Source organism: Penicillium cosmopolitanum, assembly GCF_028827165.1.
Source record: "Penicillium cosmopolitanum strain IBT 29677 chromosome Unknown utg000009l:1.0-9042332.0:1.0-9050551.0, whole genome shotgun sequence".
NCBI lineage: Eukaryota > Fungi > Ascomycota > Eurotiomycetes > Eurotiales > Aspergillaceae > Penicillium > Penicillium cosmopolitanum.
This window is the reverse complement of record NW_026622679.1, coordinates 8,985,870-9,004,949: the sequence shown is the minus strand read 5'-3', so window position 1 is coordinate 9,004,949 and position 19,080 is coordinate 8,985,870. Positions and strand designations below refer to the sequence as shown.

Below are 19,080 nucleotides of genomic sequence, written 5' to 3'. Positions count from 1 at the left end.
TACCTCTAGTAAAGGTCCAGTCCGAACTACGCCTTAAGTTGAGTTCCACATTCCGTAGAAAGGCAGGATCAGAATTAAACCGAAAAGAGCAGCGGGAACCCCAAGTAACTTATTCAGTTATATCTAGGCTAGGAGAGGATATCTACAGATAGCCTTATATTACAGAAGTGGAAATAGAAGTACCACATATAAAACGATTATAGAGGGCTTAATAGTTAATACTGTAAGAGAACAGAGTGTTACTTATTTGACTTAATTAGTTTTCCATATCTACGAGGATGCTGCGGACCCAACCTAAGTCAATATAATAGCATGTTCTTTTAGCGGGAAACCCTGTCTAGAAAGGGTACTTTCATGTGAAAATTAGTCCGAGAATATATCCTTTGACTATCGCTAACAGCTTGGAGCAGAGTCTGAGAATAGCTAGTAACGATTCAGTGGAAAGAGCTGCAATTTGGCGATTGAGGTCCATCACCTCATACCAGAAACTCATAGGATTGTCTAGAGCTCATCATGAGAGTTATCCCCTGCTCCCCGGCCTCGGCATTTCTTCGTCCCACCACAGTCGCAACCATCATCACCCTTTTCACAAGCCCCTGCACATCCGAGCGAGTAGGCGCTGTAATAGCCCGGCGCATCAACTGGAGGTCCTCCAGAGTGGGTACCATAATAGCAAGTTAGTGTGCGGTTCGAATAATCGACACTAGAACATTTTGGAACGTTGGCACAAGCGTCGATGCAGTCACGGTAGGTATCTTGGTGCTCTTGGTGAAAGGGAATGGTACCATGGCGCTTGCCACACTCCATGTGGAATAGCTAGGAGTCATAGAATGTTAACACTGAAACGCAGCAACACAAGGAATAAACATACCTCGCCAAACTCAGAGACATATTTCTGGCCATGGGCGGTAGGGCACTCAGTTGAGCAGGAGACGATTTGGTCATTTGCTGCCGGCTGTGGTGGGGGATCGATGTAGTAAAGCCAGTCATGCTCATCATTTCCACAGGGTTCATTAGAAAACCCGCCGTTCTTGTAGAACCCACAAGTTCTACCCACATCGTAGGTGACACTATTGGCATAGGGAAAATGAAGGTGTTAACAAATACGAGCATTTTTTCTTGTTTCGAAAAGGCCTCTCACCTATCGCACTCTGGATTCGCATCACTCAAACACAAATCCAGACAGTCTTTGTACGACGCCACACTGCCCTTGGAGCCCACACTGGTGATTCCACTGGGTTGATGTGTGCAACACATCAACCTGAAGTAACCTCCATCACTAGTTTGAATGAGCTTCCCGTAGTCTGAAGCATGGAGTGAGAAATTAGTGGTCAATCTATGATTGTAGTAATTGAACTGAGACTAACCACCAGGGCATGATGGATTGTCGACGATCACGTCAATATTAGGTTCCTCGGGAAAGAGGGGCCTGGAACAACGACTCTGGCCTTCAACCAAGCTCACCACAAACGAGAAGAAGAAAAAAGTGGACTTGAGAATCATTCCGATGGAGAAAGCTTATCGGAAAGGTACGTTTCTGTGTCAACAGAGGAACGGAAATTGAGATTAAACCAGGGGGGCCATCCGTATTTAAATCAAACTCAAGAACAGGGAGGCAAGGAGTTTCGTGATAGCTAAGAAATTAAAGACACTAAAAAGCTAGGCAACTCGATTCAAGAAACTATCGGTGAAGCTCTGAATAGCTAGAACTTGAAATTCCTATACATAGACTTGTGTAACCATTTGTCCCCTACATATTTTGTAGGAATTTTCAAGAAGCCCATTGTATGGTAGGTATCGGGGTAATTTGAGGATTCCATTTACCGTCTAAAAGCTTCAGAACAGAGGTCCAATACATAGTTACGTGCAGAAAGACCTAGTTTTAATGCACGGACTAGCAGGACATCCTCTATGCTCAGCCAGCCACATCAAAACGACTAGAAGGTATTCTATATTGAGTGGAAAATGACAAATTCATTGATCGACTCGCATAAACCTACGATGAGCTGCCTGCCCCAAATGAATGCTGTTCAGAAAGGGATCTTCCGTTGCCGCCAATTTCTGCTAATCTCTTGGATGCATGGATCGACAAGCAAGGTACTGTATGTAGCAGCATGCGCCAAATTCACGTACTTCACCATATTGCAGACAGTTTCTTGGACAGTCTACACTGTCTGGCCAGTATATTGAAGAGTCTGTCGTCGAGATCACAATTCTGATCTCGTATTTCAAATACTCAGCCAAGATTGCTTCTCGCTAGGACACCTGGCTGTATGAGCACTCAGCCGCAATGATACCGTAAGTTACAATATCTTACGCCAATGCACGCTAATGCGTCTCCAATATACTGGCCAGACAGTGTAATTTGTCAGGACCCCTTTAATGTGAGAAAAATGTTTGCAATGTCGTGTAACTGGCTCGCATGGTGTTCTCAGTGGTTGAAATAGCGCCTGTAGATCATTTCTTACCCCACAGATGCGGCCAAGATTTAGTTAGTGTCTCTAGTTTGGTTACCGCTCGGCTCGGCTCGATGCAGACAAGGGGTTGTGATGTATCAAATGCAGGCGAGACACAGACATCTCTCATTGTTTCGAGGCTGTCTGAGTGTATGGGGCACGTACCATAGTATTTGGAAATTTACATACTGTACACACCCAACTTTTCATGTAATATCCTATGACTAGTAAGATACCGAAGACGTACTGTAATTATTACAGAATAGCTATTATATTCCAAATCCTGCTGTATTACATTGGCTACGGTGACCGGGAGGTAATAGCTCGCTTTTCCCTCACCGGGGTTTGAGCTGCATCAAAATTAAATGCAGCAAAAGTATCCTATGTTGCTTTCACCGGGGACTTGCACTATTCAATAGTAGATCAACTTAGTATTCGTCATGATGTTGAAACTTGACCTGGAGTGATCATAGCTTGGATGATATATGCATTAATTTTTAAATAAATTAGTGCTCAAGGGATCCTCAAGTGTGCAAATTGAACATTAAAAGGTTAGAGAGCCCTTCCGCAAACAACCAAGATCATAATGCTTTGTTGAAATTTAGTAAATTAGGCAGTAGAGAGGTTCATTCTTAGGTAGAAAAGTAGCAATGCGTAATAACTGGAAGACCCGAAAAAGAGACAGAAGCCGGCCTTGAGATAGAAATCTCTCATGTATTTCTCCCACTAAGTGACTATCCCATCTAACTAGACTGGCCTCGAATTAAAATGCGCCTGAGCCCGACGGTCGTTTTGAGAGTTGCTTGCGAATGGTCGTTGACTTGTGCACCACAGTATCCATCGCTTGGACGATACTCCGCCCACTCACATTTGACTTCGTCTTGAAAATTCTGAATACAGTCCTCAAGTGTTGTGGCAGGTTCCTTTGGGAAGTTATATCCGCCATTTGCGTACCCATCAAAACTGGCACACTTAATTTGCCACTTCTCATCATTAAAAGTCAGTTCGGTGTCATCCGACGGGGGTGGGCGGGGCCATCGAAGGAGGTGGACGCTTTGGAGGTGACGACTGACCTAGAGATCGGACTTGGGATAGCTACAGCAGGCCCCTGCACATCCCATGGAGTAGGCAGCGCTGTAGCCCGGGGCATCGATAGTGGGCTCGCCAGCGTGATCACCAAAGTAGCAGCGTTTAGTACGGCGGTGATAGTCAACGCTTTGGCATGGCACTAGTTTACCGCAAAGATCCATACACTTCTCCCAAGATTCGACCTGTTCAACCACAGCCTGAACGCCGTGTCTCTTACCACAAACCATGCGCATAGTCTAAGATTTTCCAATTAGTCAATCAGGTAAAGAATGTCAGACTCAGGGTTTATCAGAACTACCATACCTTTCCATAGGGCGTAGTGTAAACCTGATTATTGGAGCCGGGACATTCTGTGGTGCAGAGTTTGATGTCATCATCAGGGTACTCCGCAGTTGGGGCTTCAGCGAGGAACGCATAGTGATACTTCGGGTGGTCTGTTGTTAAGAAATCCCCGGTTTTGAACAGAACACAATTCTCGGTATCCCCAGGGGCCGGCTTCGAGTCGAATCCAACGCTGATCCATGTCGTCTTTGTGATTAGTATGGTCTTCATGTTTAATGCAGTAGCTATGTATGGTAGTAATGGGGGCTAACCTCCTGCAATCACCCGAAGGCTCCTGAGCACATGCATCCATACAAGCCCCGAAGTCAACAGCCGAAAAACCAAAGATTGGCGTGACAGCTGGGATAGTAGTGCAGCATTGCATGTAGAAATGGTGACCGTCGGACGATTCATAGAGTTGTCCATTGTCTGTGATTTTGGCAAGTTAGCTTTGAATGCCAAGATGAGGTTATATGATCGAAAGAAATAAGACTGACTTGTGGAACAGCCATATTGCTTTCCTACGAGCGGAAGCATGTTTTGGGCTGTCTCCCGAGAGACAGGGCAGGTGCCACCCGAGCTGGGGGGGGAAGCCACCACCGCCTCCACCGCCAGAGCCACCCGAACCACCCGAGCCGCTGGGAGGGAATCCACCAGATCCTCCGCCGCCAGAGCCGCTCGGGGGGGAATCCGCCAGAGCTTCCACTGCCAGAGCCGCTCGGGGGGGGGATCCGCCAGAGCCTCCACTGCCAGAGCCGCTGGGAGGGAATCCACCAGAGCCTCCACTGCCAGAGCCACTGGGAGGGAATCCACCAGAGCCTCCGCTGCCAGAGCCACTCGGGGGGGAATCCGCCACTATTCTGTGCAGTAACTAACATCATTTGAGGCATCAAGACGCCTAAGACCACGATGGTCTTTCCAAGCGATATCCCTGTCTTCATTATGGCAATTGTAGAACGACTTAAAGTCGTAATCAACAGAGATAGAAATGTAGTCAACAAGTAGACGGGGAATCTTCAGTCTAGGATTGATGTTGGTCACGAAGGATATGTATAGATGAGAAGAGGAAGACCTACCAAGGAAGATTTTATCAATAAAATGAGCCCGAAGGCCACCTTACCTACTGCAAGACGTTGGGACTTCCATAGGTATTCGTCATGTAATTTTTCTGCACGCTTAGACAAATTTCCTCCAATTTCACCGCAAGGTTCCCTGAATAGAATAATGCAAGTCCGTCGATCACCATCTCAATAATGTACTAGTAATGTGGGTTAAACCATACGTCCGTAATACCAATGTTACGTCTTTCTTTCGGTATTGGTTTTTCGTGTGTTTTGCTTATTTTCTTTTTCTACGAGTCTATTAGTTAGCAAAATACCGAGGTATCGCAAAACTAACCGAATACTCGAGGCATGTAGTAGAAGCTATTTTTAAAATGATTCAACAGAGAATGAGGTTGATCACTTCCGTACCCTTTTAGGTAAACATGTACTTTGACCGCTGGATACAGGCTTCGATACATCTAGGGTCATAAGACCACGTGAGTAATGCTGACTTATGAGTTCAACACTTTTAAATACCCCCGATCTATATAAGGATAGTCTTTTTGTTGTCTTACTTCTCTATCTTCATCGATCTCAAAGCTTTGCCATTTCCTTCCATCCTTCCACTAGCTTTCCTCGAGTCCCCTAGGTCTCGCCACCCTCGATCACCTAGGTATCATCACCTTCTCCCTCTGTTTATTATTTGAACCATTCTGACACTTATTTCTTTATCAAGCTCTTAGAAAGACTAAAATACCTCCGAGTACCTCACGATGCGCTTGACTGCGGTTTCCGTGGCAATTTTTGCTCTGTCTCCAGGAGCTTCCGCTTTCTTCTTTAGAATGCCATGGATTCCAATTGGTCCTCCCATCAAAACAGGTGGAGGGTCTACTCCATGTGCGGTCAACAAGAATGATCCGAACTTTGCCAGTTGCGCGGCTATGGGAGGATTGTTCCCAGGCTTCGATTCAAATGGAGCCTTCCAGGGGTGTTATTGAAAGAGCGGGGGGATATATCCAATACTAGAAGAACTGAGAACTTCGAGTCCGTTTCTACGATCATAATATTGTCCTTTGTGCTTTTAAGTTCCCCTGGGTTTAGATTGTAGTGTTGTCAGAATTTCACCCAAGTTTCCCGCCTGTTTTTCTTCTTCTGGTGTTATAAACTATCCTAGGCAAAAGAATATCGGTCGGGATGAGTTTTGTTTGACATCTATGTAAAAAGAAGACTCGTAAGCCAGAAAATTAGAACTACCTAGTTCTCATGCCTTTTCAGAATAGCTAGGCATTGACTTCCTTGGGCCAATCTCAAACCTTTGTAACAGCACGTACGTCGCAGATACTAACTAGTAGAAGATGGTTATATTGAACAGTATTGTATACAGTAACCTAGATTTGTATTATACAGTTACCGCCTGGGATACAGCGGTCAGTTACTATACATAGAGAAGAGGACCAAACCCACATGATAGTGCATAAGGCCCGTCTATGTAATAGCTCGCCTAGTAACACTACATTACATCTGTAGGTGTCTATGAATGCGCCACCAAGCTCACTTATAATATGAGGTACAAATATACCTAGGTATCGCGCTCTTAGCTTATGAGATAGGTGCTGCAGATGGGGAAGCTATAGGGGCAAATACCCACTTTGCCCCATCTTCGTGTTACTCGAGGGCGAGACAAGACGTGTTCGTGCCTTTACAGATCTGATGATCTCTGCAAGGATAAATTGATAATTTTACTCACTATGCAAGGACCTCACTGCTCAGCCAGCCTACGGCGGTAGACCAAGTTGATCAGCTGAAAGGGCCAAAGGGAGTGAAGCATCCGGATGGATACTTCGCGTGTAACTGTCATGGCCGGTCACAGAATGAGACATTCAACTTGCCAGGGCTGAATGCCATGCATCAGAAAGATTAATGGGCAATGGCAAATTAACTAAAACACTGTCTGGAATTATTGGAAATTTCAGGGTCCCTGAGCTCTCGCTGTTTCTTGACTTCCGAGCCTGTCAACTTTCTGTTTCTACATGTTCTTGTTTTGTCACCCTGTTTGTCCTTCTCTCCAACAGGAATCTGCGGAAAATGTCGTTGGTCATTCAGGGGCAGCTAACTATCCCTTTGTATCTTCATTTTTCGGGTGCGAATATAAATGGGGTTTCTCTGGGAGAAAACAGTCAAGTTTTCTCCTTAGAAAACGGTGTTCCAGGTGCATCAACAGCCGAGTTCTTCCAGCCACCGCCGTGGACCCCACCACCTCAGGATCACCCGTCCAACCTTCTGGAATTCATACAGCTGGATGACCCAATCGAGTGCCCTCATCATGATTTCCAGGCCTACCTGCTTGGGGAGAATCCGCGAATGATGTATATCGAATCCTTCCTCAGTGAGCAGGAGAGACTTCATTTAATCGAGACAAGGTGAGCATATCACGTTGGAGCATTTCATGGTAGTGAGTTAATTGCTGACAAAATAATCAACCTAGCAAGCTAGAGTATGTCCCTGCCTCGGTATACAACCCCACCACCAAAGAAGCGACGGACGGTGGGGAATACCGACGCAGTGAAACTGCTATTCTCACGCGCGATCCAGTGGTTAAGTGCATTGAGAAGCGTGCGCAGTCCCTACAACAGTGGACCAACATGGCTCTTGAACCCCTCGCAATTCAACGCTATCAAAAGGACGGTTACTTCCTACATCATTTGGACGCAATTGGCGGATCGATTCTTCCAGACCGCAAGTCTACATTCAATGTTTGGCTGGAAGGGAAATGTACGGGGGGGGGTACCCATTTCCCAATGATTCCACGGTGGGAGGACTCGGCCCTCTGCGCCTTTCTCGATTGCTACTCGACGGAGAATGGTACGGTATTCAAACCTCTGGCTGGGAATGCCCTTTTCTGGGAGAATATCAGACCAGATGGAAGTCCGTACGAAGAAACCGTGCACGCAGGACTACCAGTGCTTAGTGGGACGAAGATTGGGTTGAATATTTGGAGCTGGGTGTTTCCAGACGGAGATCCCCGGGACAGTCGATGTAGTTATCAAAGAGAAACCAGTTGTGCGTATATGCGCCTGGAGAATAAGGACCGAAATAGAATGGGAGTGCTTCAATTAGCTTTCTATGCTGTAATTCTGGCATCATACATGTACACGGTAGTTATACTAATGGTATCATACTGTCAGCGTTGACGTGGCGGTGAATCGTACTGAATTTTATCGTCTCGCTTGGCGTTGAACCGTTGAAGCATATGTCATTTTTCTTAAATCAGGCTTCCGACTTCGCAAGCGAACCTTGGAAAGTACAGCATCATCGATACAACAGATGCAGATGTGAGGACAAGTGCAGATACGTAGCACAGGACTGTGGATCGCTTGAATACTAGTCTAGGCGGTAATTTCGCTACCAACAAAACACGTTAGTACCTAGATAGTGGAGAAAATCTGAAACAAGCAATTTACAAATAGAAGATGCAAGTTGGGAATAAACAAAGAAAGATACACGCAGACAATTTGTCTGCATGAAGTACGTAGCGAGGGGGTGGATACCTTCTGTGAGTATTATGCAGCATGTGCCAGTGATCCCCATAGTAGCTAACATTGCTGGGGATAGTCTCCTGCACTTCGCCAGGGCTGCCAGTGGCTACCCTGCCCGGGTGCAAGATGATCCCATGGATGAAGGATCCATGGCTGAAAGCGAGAGTACGTACCTACTAGGCAGTACCTAGGTAGTTATATATTCTGCTTGGCCCCAGAGCTTCCAACTTCTATTTCCAAGGTTCCAAGCTGTTTCAAGGCTTCCTCTATCATATTCCCATATTTCTGCTTAAGAGCCCTGGACTTCCGCTCCCAGTCTCTCCTTCAAAACAAAATGAAGCTTCCTCTCTTGCTCTCAGTGTTGCCAATTCTGGCTGTCGGCCAGAGCACCTCCCAACAGTCATTCGCAAACCTATGTGGGAGCGGTCAAGCCACCGGAACTAAAACCTTTAATGGCGAGCAATACACTTATTATTGCAACCATCGTGCGACCGACAGCGACCTGTCTGGCCTCACAAGTGGTCATGATGATCCGGCTACCTGTGCCGCCCGAACAGCTGGAGCCCCCGCATCAGTGGGGGTAACTTGGCTTCAGGATGGCAGATGCGCTTTGGCAACTGCGGGACCTCCATACCCCGACAATGGTTATATTTTCTTTGAAAAGGTGGTAGCTTCCGGGGGTGGCTTCCCTTCAACTTGTTGTCAGGAGCGAGACGATTGTCGAACCAAGCTTCAAGCATGTGAGACAGCCCGAGATCAATTCAAGAGCGAACGTGATACTTGCCAGGCGGGAGCAAGTGGTCCCGCTCCTGGAACCGGCGGTCCCTCTGCTGGAGGTGGCAGAGTTTCTGACTGTAAGTAGTCCTAATCTCTAGACCCTTAGTGCAATTGGTTACCCAGAGAAACTAACATTTCCCACAGGCAGAGGGGTGACCACCAGCACAGGTGCTGGCAGCACGAACCAAGGGGGTTCTAGTTGGTCTGTCAACTGTAATTTCAGTAAGTTTATCCTACAGAGCCACCAGAGGTCTGTCTAAGATTGCTAACTCCCTTTTCTTTCAGGTGGAGGGTCGGGACTTATCAAAAGGCCAGCTGACACAGTGGCCAGTTTACCCGATTGTGTCGACATATGTGCCCAAGTCCCAACTTGCAAGGTGGCTGCTTTCTTACCTCAAGCCAGAAACAACTGCTTGATGTATACCACACAAACCGGTTACACCCCGAAAACTGGTGCCCACATTGCAGTGAGATAAGGTGAAAAGTCTGATCATTTACATCGGATTTCCCTACGAGTGATAGTCGGGATATGATTGGGTACCTAACCCAAGCGACTTCAAGACCGCCCTCTCACAGCTCAGAAAAGTAGCGGCTCTTGGATTACTTGCTACGAAGAAAACGTACTTTCGGACTAATTTTGCATTATTCTGTAACAAAGATGGGCCTGGTCACCTTTATTGTCAGATTTGCAACGTTTTCAACCTGCTTGAAATACAATAGTAACAACCTCATATTGCTTTGTTGCTTGCTTTTTTGACCTATTGGAGGACTCTTAAAAGAGTCTCTTTTGTTTCTGACTCTACTTCCGCTCCTTAATCTAAGACCTTGAAATTGACCAGTTGACCTTCAATTCATTACCTAGTTACTAGTACGTATGTAACATGTTGAGGCCCTAGGGCCGCAGGCATCCAGGATACGCCCCATACATTAGGATGCTTTCTACCTAGTGTAAGATGGGAATGCTCGTAGGCAGTCTGCGTTGGCAGACGGGTCGATCGCGAAGAGACAACACCACTACACTCGCAGAGTGCAAGGAGACGATAGGCAAGCGTGCTGTTATAGAGAATTAACAGAACGAACAATAGAACGAATAACAGAACCTTTCATAAGCACTATACCGATACCGCGACCTCAGTAGCCTCAGGGAATCATTTCATAAAAAGGGGGAACATGCGTGTTGAATTGATAATCTAGAATGAACGTTACTTATTCTCCTGAAACAAACAGGAGCCTGTTGCGAAGGTTTCTGTCACATGACCCCATGGTACCGATGTTGAGAGCGGAAATCCCCATTACACTAGATAGATTCATCCCAATACACATCTTCTATCTGATCTCCGATCTCTGCCATCCATCATAACATGCAGACAAAGCGTCTTCAGAGCCATTATCTCAGTTTCTCCAGGGCTGACAATGAGTGCTTCAGAAGGGAAATTTAAGTTCTACGTCTCAACCAGAGCGCTGCTCCTATACTCTAGGACGTGATGCACCCAGCCCTCAGTGCATCTACTCCGCCCCTGATTGGTCGAGTCGGCCGGCCCGACCCTACCTCCCATCTTCTCTATCATATTATAATGGCTTCTTTGATGGCCGTATCTAGGAATAGGCGGGTATGCCCTCCTGACACAACACGCGTTCTCTACTAGGTCTGTGACCGCGTACACGACCGTATACACGGCCGCGTCTGTGATCCTGTATCCTTTTTGTATCTATGGTCGTGATTGCGTTCTTTTACTTTACCTATTCGTCTGCTGCAGCCCTAGACAAATTATTTACTTTCCTTTAACTCTTACGTCTGACTGTTTACTATCTTAAGATAGATCTCTTTATATATAATACAACGTACTAGATCTAGATATGTAAAGTAGGTCTAAAACCCTAGAGTAGGCCCTCCCGGTCGTACCCCATTAAAGAATATTTAGAGTTTTGAAGATTTAGAGTTAGCTCGTACAACTACTACAGAAGACGGTAGGATCTAGAAATCAAGCTAGGTATAGATTAGATATAAACTTAGAACTTGTTAAATTTTCAGAGAAATCATACGACAGAAGCTGACCACAGTCAGGGTCTGAAATCGAAGAGCAGTGAGGGTAGTGGGGCGAATTCTCCCTATACTTAAGAAATCCTGACCGCCCAGCAGTCAGGCTCACTGCTCTAAGCCTTTTGGGATAGTTTATATAATACTATGGTATTCAACTGGTCTCTAGGATTATAGTGGTCGTCTAGGATAGGCCCTTTCTATAAGCTAAGGGAATTTATAATTTATTGAGGGAAATCACCACTCATCAGGCTCAGCCTAGAGATCTACAGGGTTTACTCTCCTCTTATGCATATACCCTAACCCGTATGCGTATGACAATTAAGGTTTTTCGATAGGGTTTCCCCTCAGCGGATACGCACTAGAGCCTGCGGGAGCACGCACCACGGCCCAATGAGCGTGCGTGCAATTCCACTGAGCCCCCCCAGTGGAATTGTCAATAGAGTATAGGATTTCTCACTGCCGTGCAGTCAGCCTGACTGCACCAGGTCCCTTGGGATAGACAAAATGTCACCCACGTGAAAGAGATTGCTAAATCAACCATATCCAATCCCATAAATTTGTACAAGAGACCCAGAACATTAGGCGATTGTCTGCACCTCTGGTTTCTCGTATGATGTCGACTCGTTCTGGCCTGCATCAAGCCCATCGCTCTTGTTGACTTTGTGTGCCACCAAGACATCACCATGCAGTTTATACGCCTGCTCCATCTTCCAATAGAAGGGACTCGGTATGGAAAACAGTGCTTCGATGGATTCCAAGGAGCGGTTGCGGGTTTCGGGGTAGACTAACCATGATTAGCTCTGGTTCATATATATCCTTTGTCGTAGCATCAACGTACAGAGGTAAATGATGGGAATCCAAATCAAGTTGAGAGCGGCGAAGAGGAAGTAGGTGCGGCTCTGTGTGATACAGGTCAGCTTCTTCTATTACATGATCACTTATGTAGCTTACCGTCATGGTTGCGAACATAATAGGATTGACTAGGGTAGTCATGCCCACACCGATAGCCCACCCAGTAATACCAAATCCATTACCCTGAGCTCGCAAGTCGCTAGGGAATATCTCCGTAGGCAACAGGAATGCGACAGTACCCCACGTTGCAGCGTACCTAAAGAGACCCAAGGTTAGCATAGCTGGACAGCCAAAGTTGAACTGGACACCTTACGCAATATTAAACAAGAATAACATGGTAATGGCCCCGGGCGCATACTGCGCAGCCTTATTAGGATTATTCAAAGAGCCCTCGTAGATAGCTCCAGCCTGGCCGACAGTTAGAGATAGGTATCACAATTGCCAAATGAGTAGAGACATACAATTATATTGACAGCAAATAACATCGCAGAACCACCTATTAGACAGACACGGCGACCTAGGCGATCAACAACCTGGGTGCTTATTATGGTACCGATGATGCCAACCGTGTTGAGTCCCCCGGCTAGGCCGTTTTGCTTGATGGTGCTGTATCCGGCCTCGTGCAAGAGAACTGGAGAATACGCAGTGACAGCCTGTCTCCAAAAGTTAGAAACAATAGCAAGACAACGCTGACTGGGATGTATATACTGTAATTCCTGTCCAGGAGGCCATGATCTGAAGCCAGACACACAGCCAAGCTCGTCTGCCTAAATTCGGATGCCGCTTTCCACCTTTCCCGAGTAAGATTTTTGCAAATTGGATTGGAGAGCTGGTCTGGCTTCCCTCCGAAAGTGTAACAATCTCCAAGTACTCCCGGTCAATTTCGTCTGGGCTGTCCCTATACTTACGAAGGCGCTCCAACAGCTCACGTGCCTCTTCATTCCGACCAACTGAAGCGAGATACCTGGGACTATCTGGCAGCATCTTGATGCAGCAGACGAGAATCAAGGCTGGGAAACATTGGAAGGCAAGTAAGAACCGCCATCGCACGTCCGAGAATCCGTTATCGATGAAGGCGAGACCGAATGAGATCCAATAAGCGATTGATATCCCGAGATCTGGAAGTTATCCGTTAGCACGTCATATAAGAATAATTCGGAGGTCTCCTACAGTTGGCAATAAACACGTATCCCAGAAATCCGCCACGGTGACTCGCAGAGGAGGTTTCCGACACTAAAACAGGGGTGATGCCGGTCAAGGCTGCATCATCATGAGTCAGAACAAGATTGAACAGTCTGCTGCTACATAAAAACTCACCTCCGGTACCAATGCCCGTTATTACTCGAGCACAGATCATGAAGTCCGAATTCTGAGCGGCAGCCTGTAACGCGCCGCCGACCAAGGCAAACAATGCTCCCATCAGCAGACCATTGATTCGTCCCACTCGGTCAGCCAACCACCCTCCAGCAAAGCAGCCGAAGATAGCACCCAGATAGTAGACGCTAACGATTCCACCCTGGTGCGTCATGTCTGTCACAGTGCCGTCCGGCTTCCCAATACCGACTTCAGTCACGTACTTGGGTGAGGCATTGACGCCACCCATGACGCCCTGGTCATAGCCTTCGAAGAAGATGGAGATAAGAGAGAAAAACTGGATAGTGATATTAAGCTGCCGCGGCGAGAGCCGCCTCCAAAGCGTCGTATAGCCCATCTTTTTCCGTTGTCTCTCTGCCTTAGTTCAGATATTTGAATTATCGAGGGCTCACGAGCCCTTATAAGGTGGAGCATCCGCCCCCATGGTCTTCCCCGGATGATCGGAATGGATTTTATTCTGGAGAAGCCCGGGGGTGACGAATATTCGGCTCTCGTTTAGACGCGTAGCCGTTTATCAGCATCTGCTGAAGTTTTGGGAGCTTGTTTCTCTATACTCTATAGATGGCCTTGGCAGATGGCAGTGGCAATGCAAATGGGTCAATAACCGTTTTGCCGTTTAACATTTAACCGATGCAACAACCATTTAGCATTGTTGCCGTTAAGGTTAATTAGAAATCTAAGGTTAATAGTGCTAGCCATTTTTTCTCCACAATGTGCCTATAGGCCTTAAGCTGTCGTTAAATACGGCCTAGTCCTCGTAAACTACTCTTTGCGTACGATCCCACGGAGGTATCAGACACTCCTGCGTGAATCAAAACCATGGGCTCGAATGTGGTCAACGGCAATGCTAGCCATGCCTTAGATCTGACTGTCCTCGGTCTCAACAGCGGGACGTCGATGGTGAGTGCTCTAGCCTGATTATTATAAGAAGACGAAACTCACGGTTAACGAAGGATGGCATCGACTGTGCCCTTTGCCATTTTTGGCAGGAGACCCCCGAGTCGCCTATGCACTTTGAGCTGCTGAAGGTATATAGATACTGATACTCTCATCATTCATAAGAAACACAACTGACGCTGTATATAGTATGGAGAGATCCCGCTGGAGGCGAAAATCAAGAAACGCGTTATGAACATGATCCTGCACAACAAAACCTCTCCGTCTGAGTTGTCAGAAGTCAACGTCATCCTTGGCGAGACGTTTGCGTCGGCAGTGCACCAGTTCTGCAAGGACTTCAATGTCGAGATTGACTCGATTGATCTCTTGGGCTCCCACGGCCAGACGATCTGGCTGCTCTCCATGCCCGAGCCAGGCGAGACTCGAAGCGCATTGACTATGGCCGAGGGAACATTCCTGGCCTCGCGCACGGGTATCACCTCAGTGACAGACTTCCGCGTGAGCGATCAAGCTGCCGGGCGCCAGGGTGCTCCACTGATTGCGTTTTTTGACGCGTTAGTGCTGCACCACCCGACCAAGTTACGTGCCTGCCAGAACATCGGTGGCATCGCGAACGTGTGCTTTATCCCGCCAGACACCCACGGCGGCGTGAACGAATGCTACGACTTTGATACTGGCCCAGGCAATGTCTTCATCGATGCCGTGGTGCGCTATTACACCAACGGGGAACGTGAATATGATAAAGACGGAGAGATGGGCGCGCGTGGTATTGTTGACCAGGAGCTCGTGGACGACTTCTTACGTCACCCGTACTTTGCCCTAGATCCGCCCAAAACTACGGGCCGCGAGGTTTTCCGGGACACGCTCGCGCATGAATTTATCACCAAAGCGGAGTGTAGGGGTTCTTAGTCCTGACGACGTTGTTGCCACTATCACCCGTGTCACAAGCCAGGCTATTGTGTATCACTACCGTCGCTATGCCCCGAAGGACCTGGAGATTGCCGAGATCTTCATGTGCGGCGGGGGCGCTTATAACCCTAACATCAGGTCATTTATCCAGAAGCACTATCCCAACACTCGCATCATGATGCTGGATGATGCCGGGATTCCCGCTGGTGCCAAAGAGGCTATTACCTTCGCCTGGCAGGGTATGGAAGCTGTGGTGGGCCGCTCCATTCCTGTTCCCACGCGCGTCGAGAATCGTCAAGAGTATGTGCTCGGAAAGGTGGCTCCGGGCAAGAACTATCGCAAGGTCATGCGACAAGGTATGCTTTTCGGTGCAGGTCGCGATCATCTCTCCCCGGTGAATGAGCTGGTCAACTATGTCGATGGCAAGGTCTTCAACAACAAGTGGTAAATATAGATCTCTTGTGGGAGAGAGATTCACCAATAATCACTGCTATTTCCGTGCACGGGAAGGCAAGACACATTGCATTGAGAGTTTGCATAGGCTACATATCACATTTATGGATACACGAGCCATTGGATGCTTTTGCAAGTCTCGTCTATCCATCGTAATAACGACAGATTCCTCCCAAATAAAGTTTAGGACATTTAGATTCGTATTCTAGTCGAAGCAATGCTCTGCTCCCCTCATTGAATCCGAACAGCCTCTTTTGCCATCAGCTGTGTTGGCAATCGGAGAACAGTAGACAATGTTGAACCTACCGCCGGGATGTGTGTGTCCTTCCAGGATATTGCAGGATATTGCCTTCATCGAAGATGATGAAGCTGTGGTCTGGAGCCTGGTCTGGAGCAACTCATAACGCGGCCTGCGGTGTACATCAATCTCCTTTTCCTTCTGCTTTACAAGAGTAATTTAGGTATACCACCGGGCCAATTATTCGGTGGTTCGTACCAGTTATTCTGGGTGTTTCTTACCCCGCTCCTGGAAATGATCGATTGGGATATGATACTGGCGGATTCATTGGAGGTCTCAAAGTCAAAAAGAGAATGATCCGGGGAGGGCTGTGTCTGTCACCAAGTACAGGGGACAATCGTTCTTTTGGGGGCAGGTATTGCATAGGGAATAACCTTTCACGATGTGCCTAAGCCGGTCACCCTTCGCCGCCCAGAATGAAACTAGTCGAAGGCAAAAGGCAGAAATCCCTCCGTATTATAAGAATCCAACGGCCATGGCCAATCTGTGAGCAGTTCTGGTGGTAGCTGAAACTGTGACATCTGATCGACGCCGGCGCTAGGCGTGGTCCCGGCTGCGGAGGCGTTCTGTGCATACACTGACGGGACAGCAGCTTCTGAAATTCCGTTGATGACTGGCATCGCGTTACTTGGTGAGGAAATGTCTAGCAGAAGTGAGGTACGCATGTAACCGTCTATTCGATCAACCTGGGTCCGCAGTCGTTCACCGGCGTCGGAGGCACTTTGTGAGCCCGTTTCAAGATGTTGTAAGAGATCGGCTATTTTAAGACTATAGTTGAAAGAAGAAATCAGCTAGGACTCACGATATCATCTGACTTCCGCTACATCGTTTTTAACGTACAGTAACGTGCGAACTCGTGTGTAGGATGCTTCAGACAAACTCCCATCTATGACAGAGCCGAGGATGTAGCCAATTCCGCCAAGGTGATGGAGCTGGGGCTGATAAGTACATGTACCAAGAGAAGCATAGATACTTCACATACCAAAGGGGAGCTGATCGCTTTCAAGTACTCGATGGGCACATTTGAAAACACTTGAAGCACTTCACCCGCGACATCACATTTTCGCTCCACCCCAACTTCCTCAGCAGACAAAAGCACCATTCGAAGGAGTTGTAGGGTCGCCTGAATGTTGGCTGACTGGAACCCGAATAAGTCCTTAGACATGTCTCCTGTGATTGGCGGCGTTTCGTGAAACTGCGATGGGAGTGCGGAGTACATAGTCATGACTCGATCCATGACCGCCGGCTCTGATATGGATAATGGATCAAATAGTGACCACATTTGTGTCGTCCCGTTAGCTGACGAGAAGCGACGCCTATTGCCATCGACCACATACTCAAGAATACGGTAGAGGTCAGTGGTGAAGTTCCAACCACGCAGCCAGGCCACGGGCGGTCGATAAACGATGGTCATGTTGCCGGGGAAAGCGAATTCGTTTTCGGTGATAAAATCGGCACGCCATAGCCGTGAATTGTGATAAATTCGTCGTCTACTTCGGCAGGATAGCGCACCAAGGAATGGGCCTCACGATATCGAATAACGCCACCCCACACAACAGTCGAATATATGTCCAGCGTGTAGATAGACCAGAACTAAGGATATAGTCAGTCAGGCGGTAATAGATCAAGGGTATATTCCGTACAAGCCGCCGCCGCTCCTCCGTCTCAATCGGACTCAAGACCTTTGGCCAAAGCTTTTCATCATAGAGGCCATCCATCGAAGTCAAGGTGTGGTATAAGCCGGAATACTTCTGCATATTTTTGATCTGGCCGTTTTGGATGCTGGCTAAAGCAAGTATGGCACACGCGCGCATATAGTGAATACCTTTGGCTGCGAGAAGGTCCCGAGGAATCGAGTCTCGAGCAGCAGCAAAGAAAACCTCAGAGGGTGGATCTATTAGATCTTCTCGGTGCCACCGATTAGAGTACAACGCGCCGTCACGGGCACGACCGGAGGCCAAAGAGCAAACAGCCATCGTAGACGCAAAGAGCCCTTGATTGCGGAGGTGCTCCTTGCTGTTGATCTGCTCAATGAATGACGGCATGTGGAACAAGGGAAATCTAGACATGGTAATTTAAGTCAAACAGTCACCCAGAGATACCAGGGATCGATCATACATTGGATAGACGGTCTCGAAGTACACCTGGACTAAATTTTTTATTTGCCGGTCACAGGTAATGGCAAATGCTTTCCAAGAATTGTGCAGCGTCACATCGCCATCATCACTCTCGGCTGTGGACCAGCCATGGCCAAAGGTAGACCAGGGATCGCCGGAGATCGATGGACGATACGAACTGCGAGAAATCGATGAGCCAGAGGCTCTTTCGCCACTCGCAGTCGCTGCAGGCGCGGGGATACCATGGTCACCTGATATACTCGCATACTGAGTATCGCGGCTACTCACTAGGGACCCAGCCTTGACGCCCCGGCGTTTTGCGGGGCGATCAAAGGTGCATGGCACATCGAAGTCCGCACAATTCTGACAGCGACCTAGCGGGTCCTCGTTTTGGCGGCATTTGATGCTGCGTCTGTTGCAAAAGTCGCCTGTATTGATTTACATACATTAGCGAATGCAGGGCCCACGTCCCTTGGGTTGAGCCCCTCAAGGTTAAGTGTGGAGACCTCCAGGTTCAAATAGCAGGTCAGAGGACCTACAGGCTCTTGAGATGCGCTGAAGCTTTCGCGGTTTCTGCGACATATATTTATAAGATCAACCCAGCTGAGGTAGAGCGTGGTATATGAGCTAAGGCTTGGAGCTTTGGCAGGTTGCACAGAGCTTGATAGTGTGGTCCGCTTGGTGCAGATGACCCCGAGCAGGAGAATCGTGGTGGAAGTTAAGTCCGAGAAATAGGACAGAAGCTCGTCGTATGAGCCGTTTGAGAATCGGCACTTGATGATCTCAAGGTAATCATCAGTGTTAAGGAGACGCGGCATTCCCGAAAGTTCCTTGTGCTCGCGAGAACTGAGTCAGCGAAGGTGGAGATCATGTGACTCTACACATAGTGGCAACAACCCTTTCTCTCATTTCGTTCG

General features: G+C 47.7%; 7 protein-coding genes across 7 annotated transcripts; 3 read left to right on the top strand and 4 right to left on the bottom strand.

The window, feature by feature from the left end:
• Positions 1-501: 501 nt before the first annotated feature.
• N7509_011470 (uncharacterized protein) lies at positions 502-1,503 on the bottom strand (the record flags this gene model as incomplete). Its single annotated transcript, XM_056636107.1, has 4 exons — positions 502-816; positions 872-1,070; positions 1,142-1,304; positions 1,368-1,503. The coding sequence occupies 4 exons, from the start codon at positions 1,501-1,503 to the stop codon at positions 502-504; spliced, it is 813 nt and encodes a 270-aa protein (XP_056486727.1).
• A 2,336-nt stretch (positions 1,504-3,839) lies between these two features.
• N7509_011469 (uncharacterized protein) lies at positions 3,840-4,097 on the bottom strand (the record flags this gene model as incomplete). The annotated part of the gene is made up of 1 exon (XM_056636106.1): positions 3,840-4,097. The coding sequence occupies one exon, from the start codon at positions 4,095-4,097 to the stop codon at positions 3,840-3,842; it is 258 nt and encodes an 85-aa protein (XP_056486726.1).
• A 2,732-nt stretch (positions 4,098-6,829) lies between these two features.
• N7509_011468 (uncharacterized protein) lies at positions 6,830-8,265 on the top strand (the record flags this gene model as incomplete). The annotated part of the gene is made up of 3 exons (XM_056636105.1): positions 6,830-7,329; positions 7,395-7,945; positions 8,198-8,265. 3 exons carry the CDS (start codon positions 6,830-6,832, stop codon positions 8,263-8,265), a joined length of 1,119 nt encoding a protein of 372 aa, XP_056486725.1.
• A 514-nt stretch (positions 8,266-8,779) lies between these two features.
• Positions 8,780-9,698, top strand: N7509_011467 (uncharacterized protein; the record flags this gene model as incomplete). Its single annotated transcript, XM_056636104.1, has 2 exons — positions 8,780-9,299; positions 9,508-9,698. The coding sequence occupies 2 exons, from the start codon at positions 8,780-8,782 to the stop codon at positions 9,696-9,698; spliced, it is 711 nt and encodes a 236-aa protein (XP_056486724.1).
• A 2,143-nt stretch (positions 9,699-11,841) lies between these two features.
• N7509_011466 (putative MFS sugar transporter) lies at positions 11,842-13,826 on the bottom strand (the record flags this gene model as incomplete). The annotated part of the gene is made up of 8 exons (XM_056636103.1): positions 11,842-12,047; positions 12,102-12,162; positions 12,215-12,371; positions 12,429-12,523; positions 12,577-12,768; positions 12,824-13,233; positions 13,286-13,375; positions 13,433-13,826. The coding sequence occupies 8 exons, from the start codon at positions 13,824-13,826 to the stop codon at positions 11,842-11,844; spliced, it is 1,605 nt and encodes a 534-aa protein (XP_056486723.1).
• Positions 13,827-14,308: 482 nt separating this feature from the next.
• N7509_011465 (UPF0075 domain protein) lies at positions 14,309-15,743 on the top strand (the record flags this gene model as incomplete). The annotated part of the gene is made up of 4 exons (XM_056636102.1): positions 14,309-14,389; positions 14,443-14,517; positions 14,576-15,279; positions 15,335-15,743. The coding sequence occupies 4 exons, from the start codon at positions 14,309-14,311 to the stop codon at positions 15,741-15,743; spliced, it is 1,269 nt and encodes a 422-aa protein (XP_056486722.1).
• Positions 15,744-16,468: 725 nt separating this feature from the next.
• N7509_011464 (putative C6 transcription factor) lies at positions 16,469-18,981 on the bottom strand (the record flags this gene model as incomplete). Its single annotated transcript, XM_056636101.1, has 7 exons — positions 16,469-16,814; positions 16,887-16,978; positions 17,029-17,536; positions 17,599-17,639; positions 17,690-18,107; positions 18,165-18,591; positions 18,699-18,981. The coding sequence occupies 7 exons, from the start codon at positions 18,979-18,981 to the stop codon at positions 16,469-16,471; spliced, it is 2,115 nt and encodes a 704-aa protein (XP_056486721.1).
• Between the last annotated feature and the right edge of the window lie 99 nt (positions 18,982-19,080).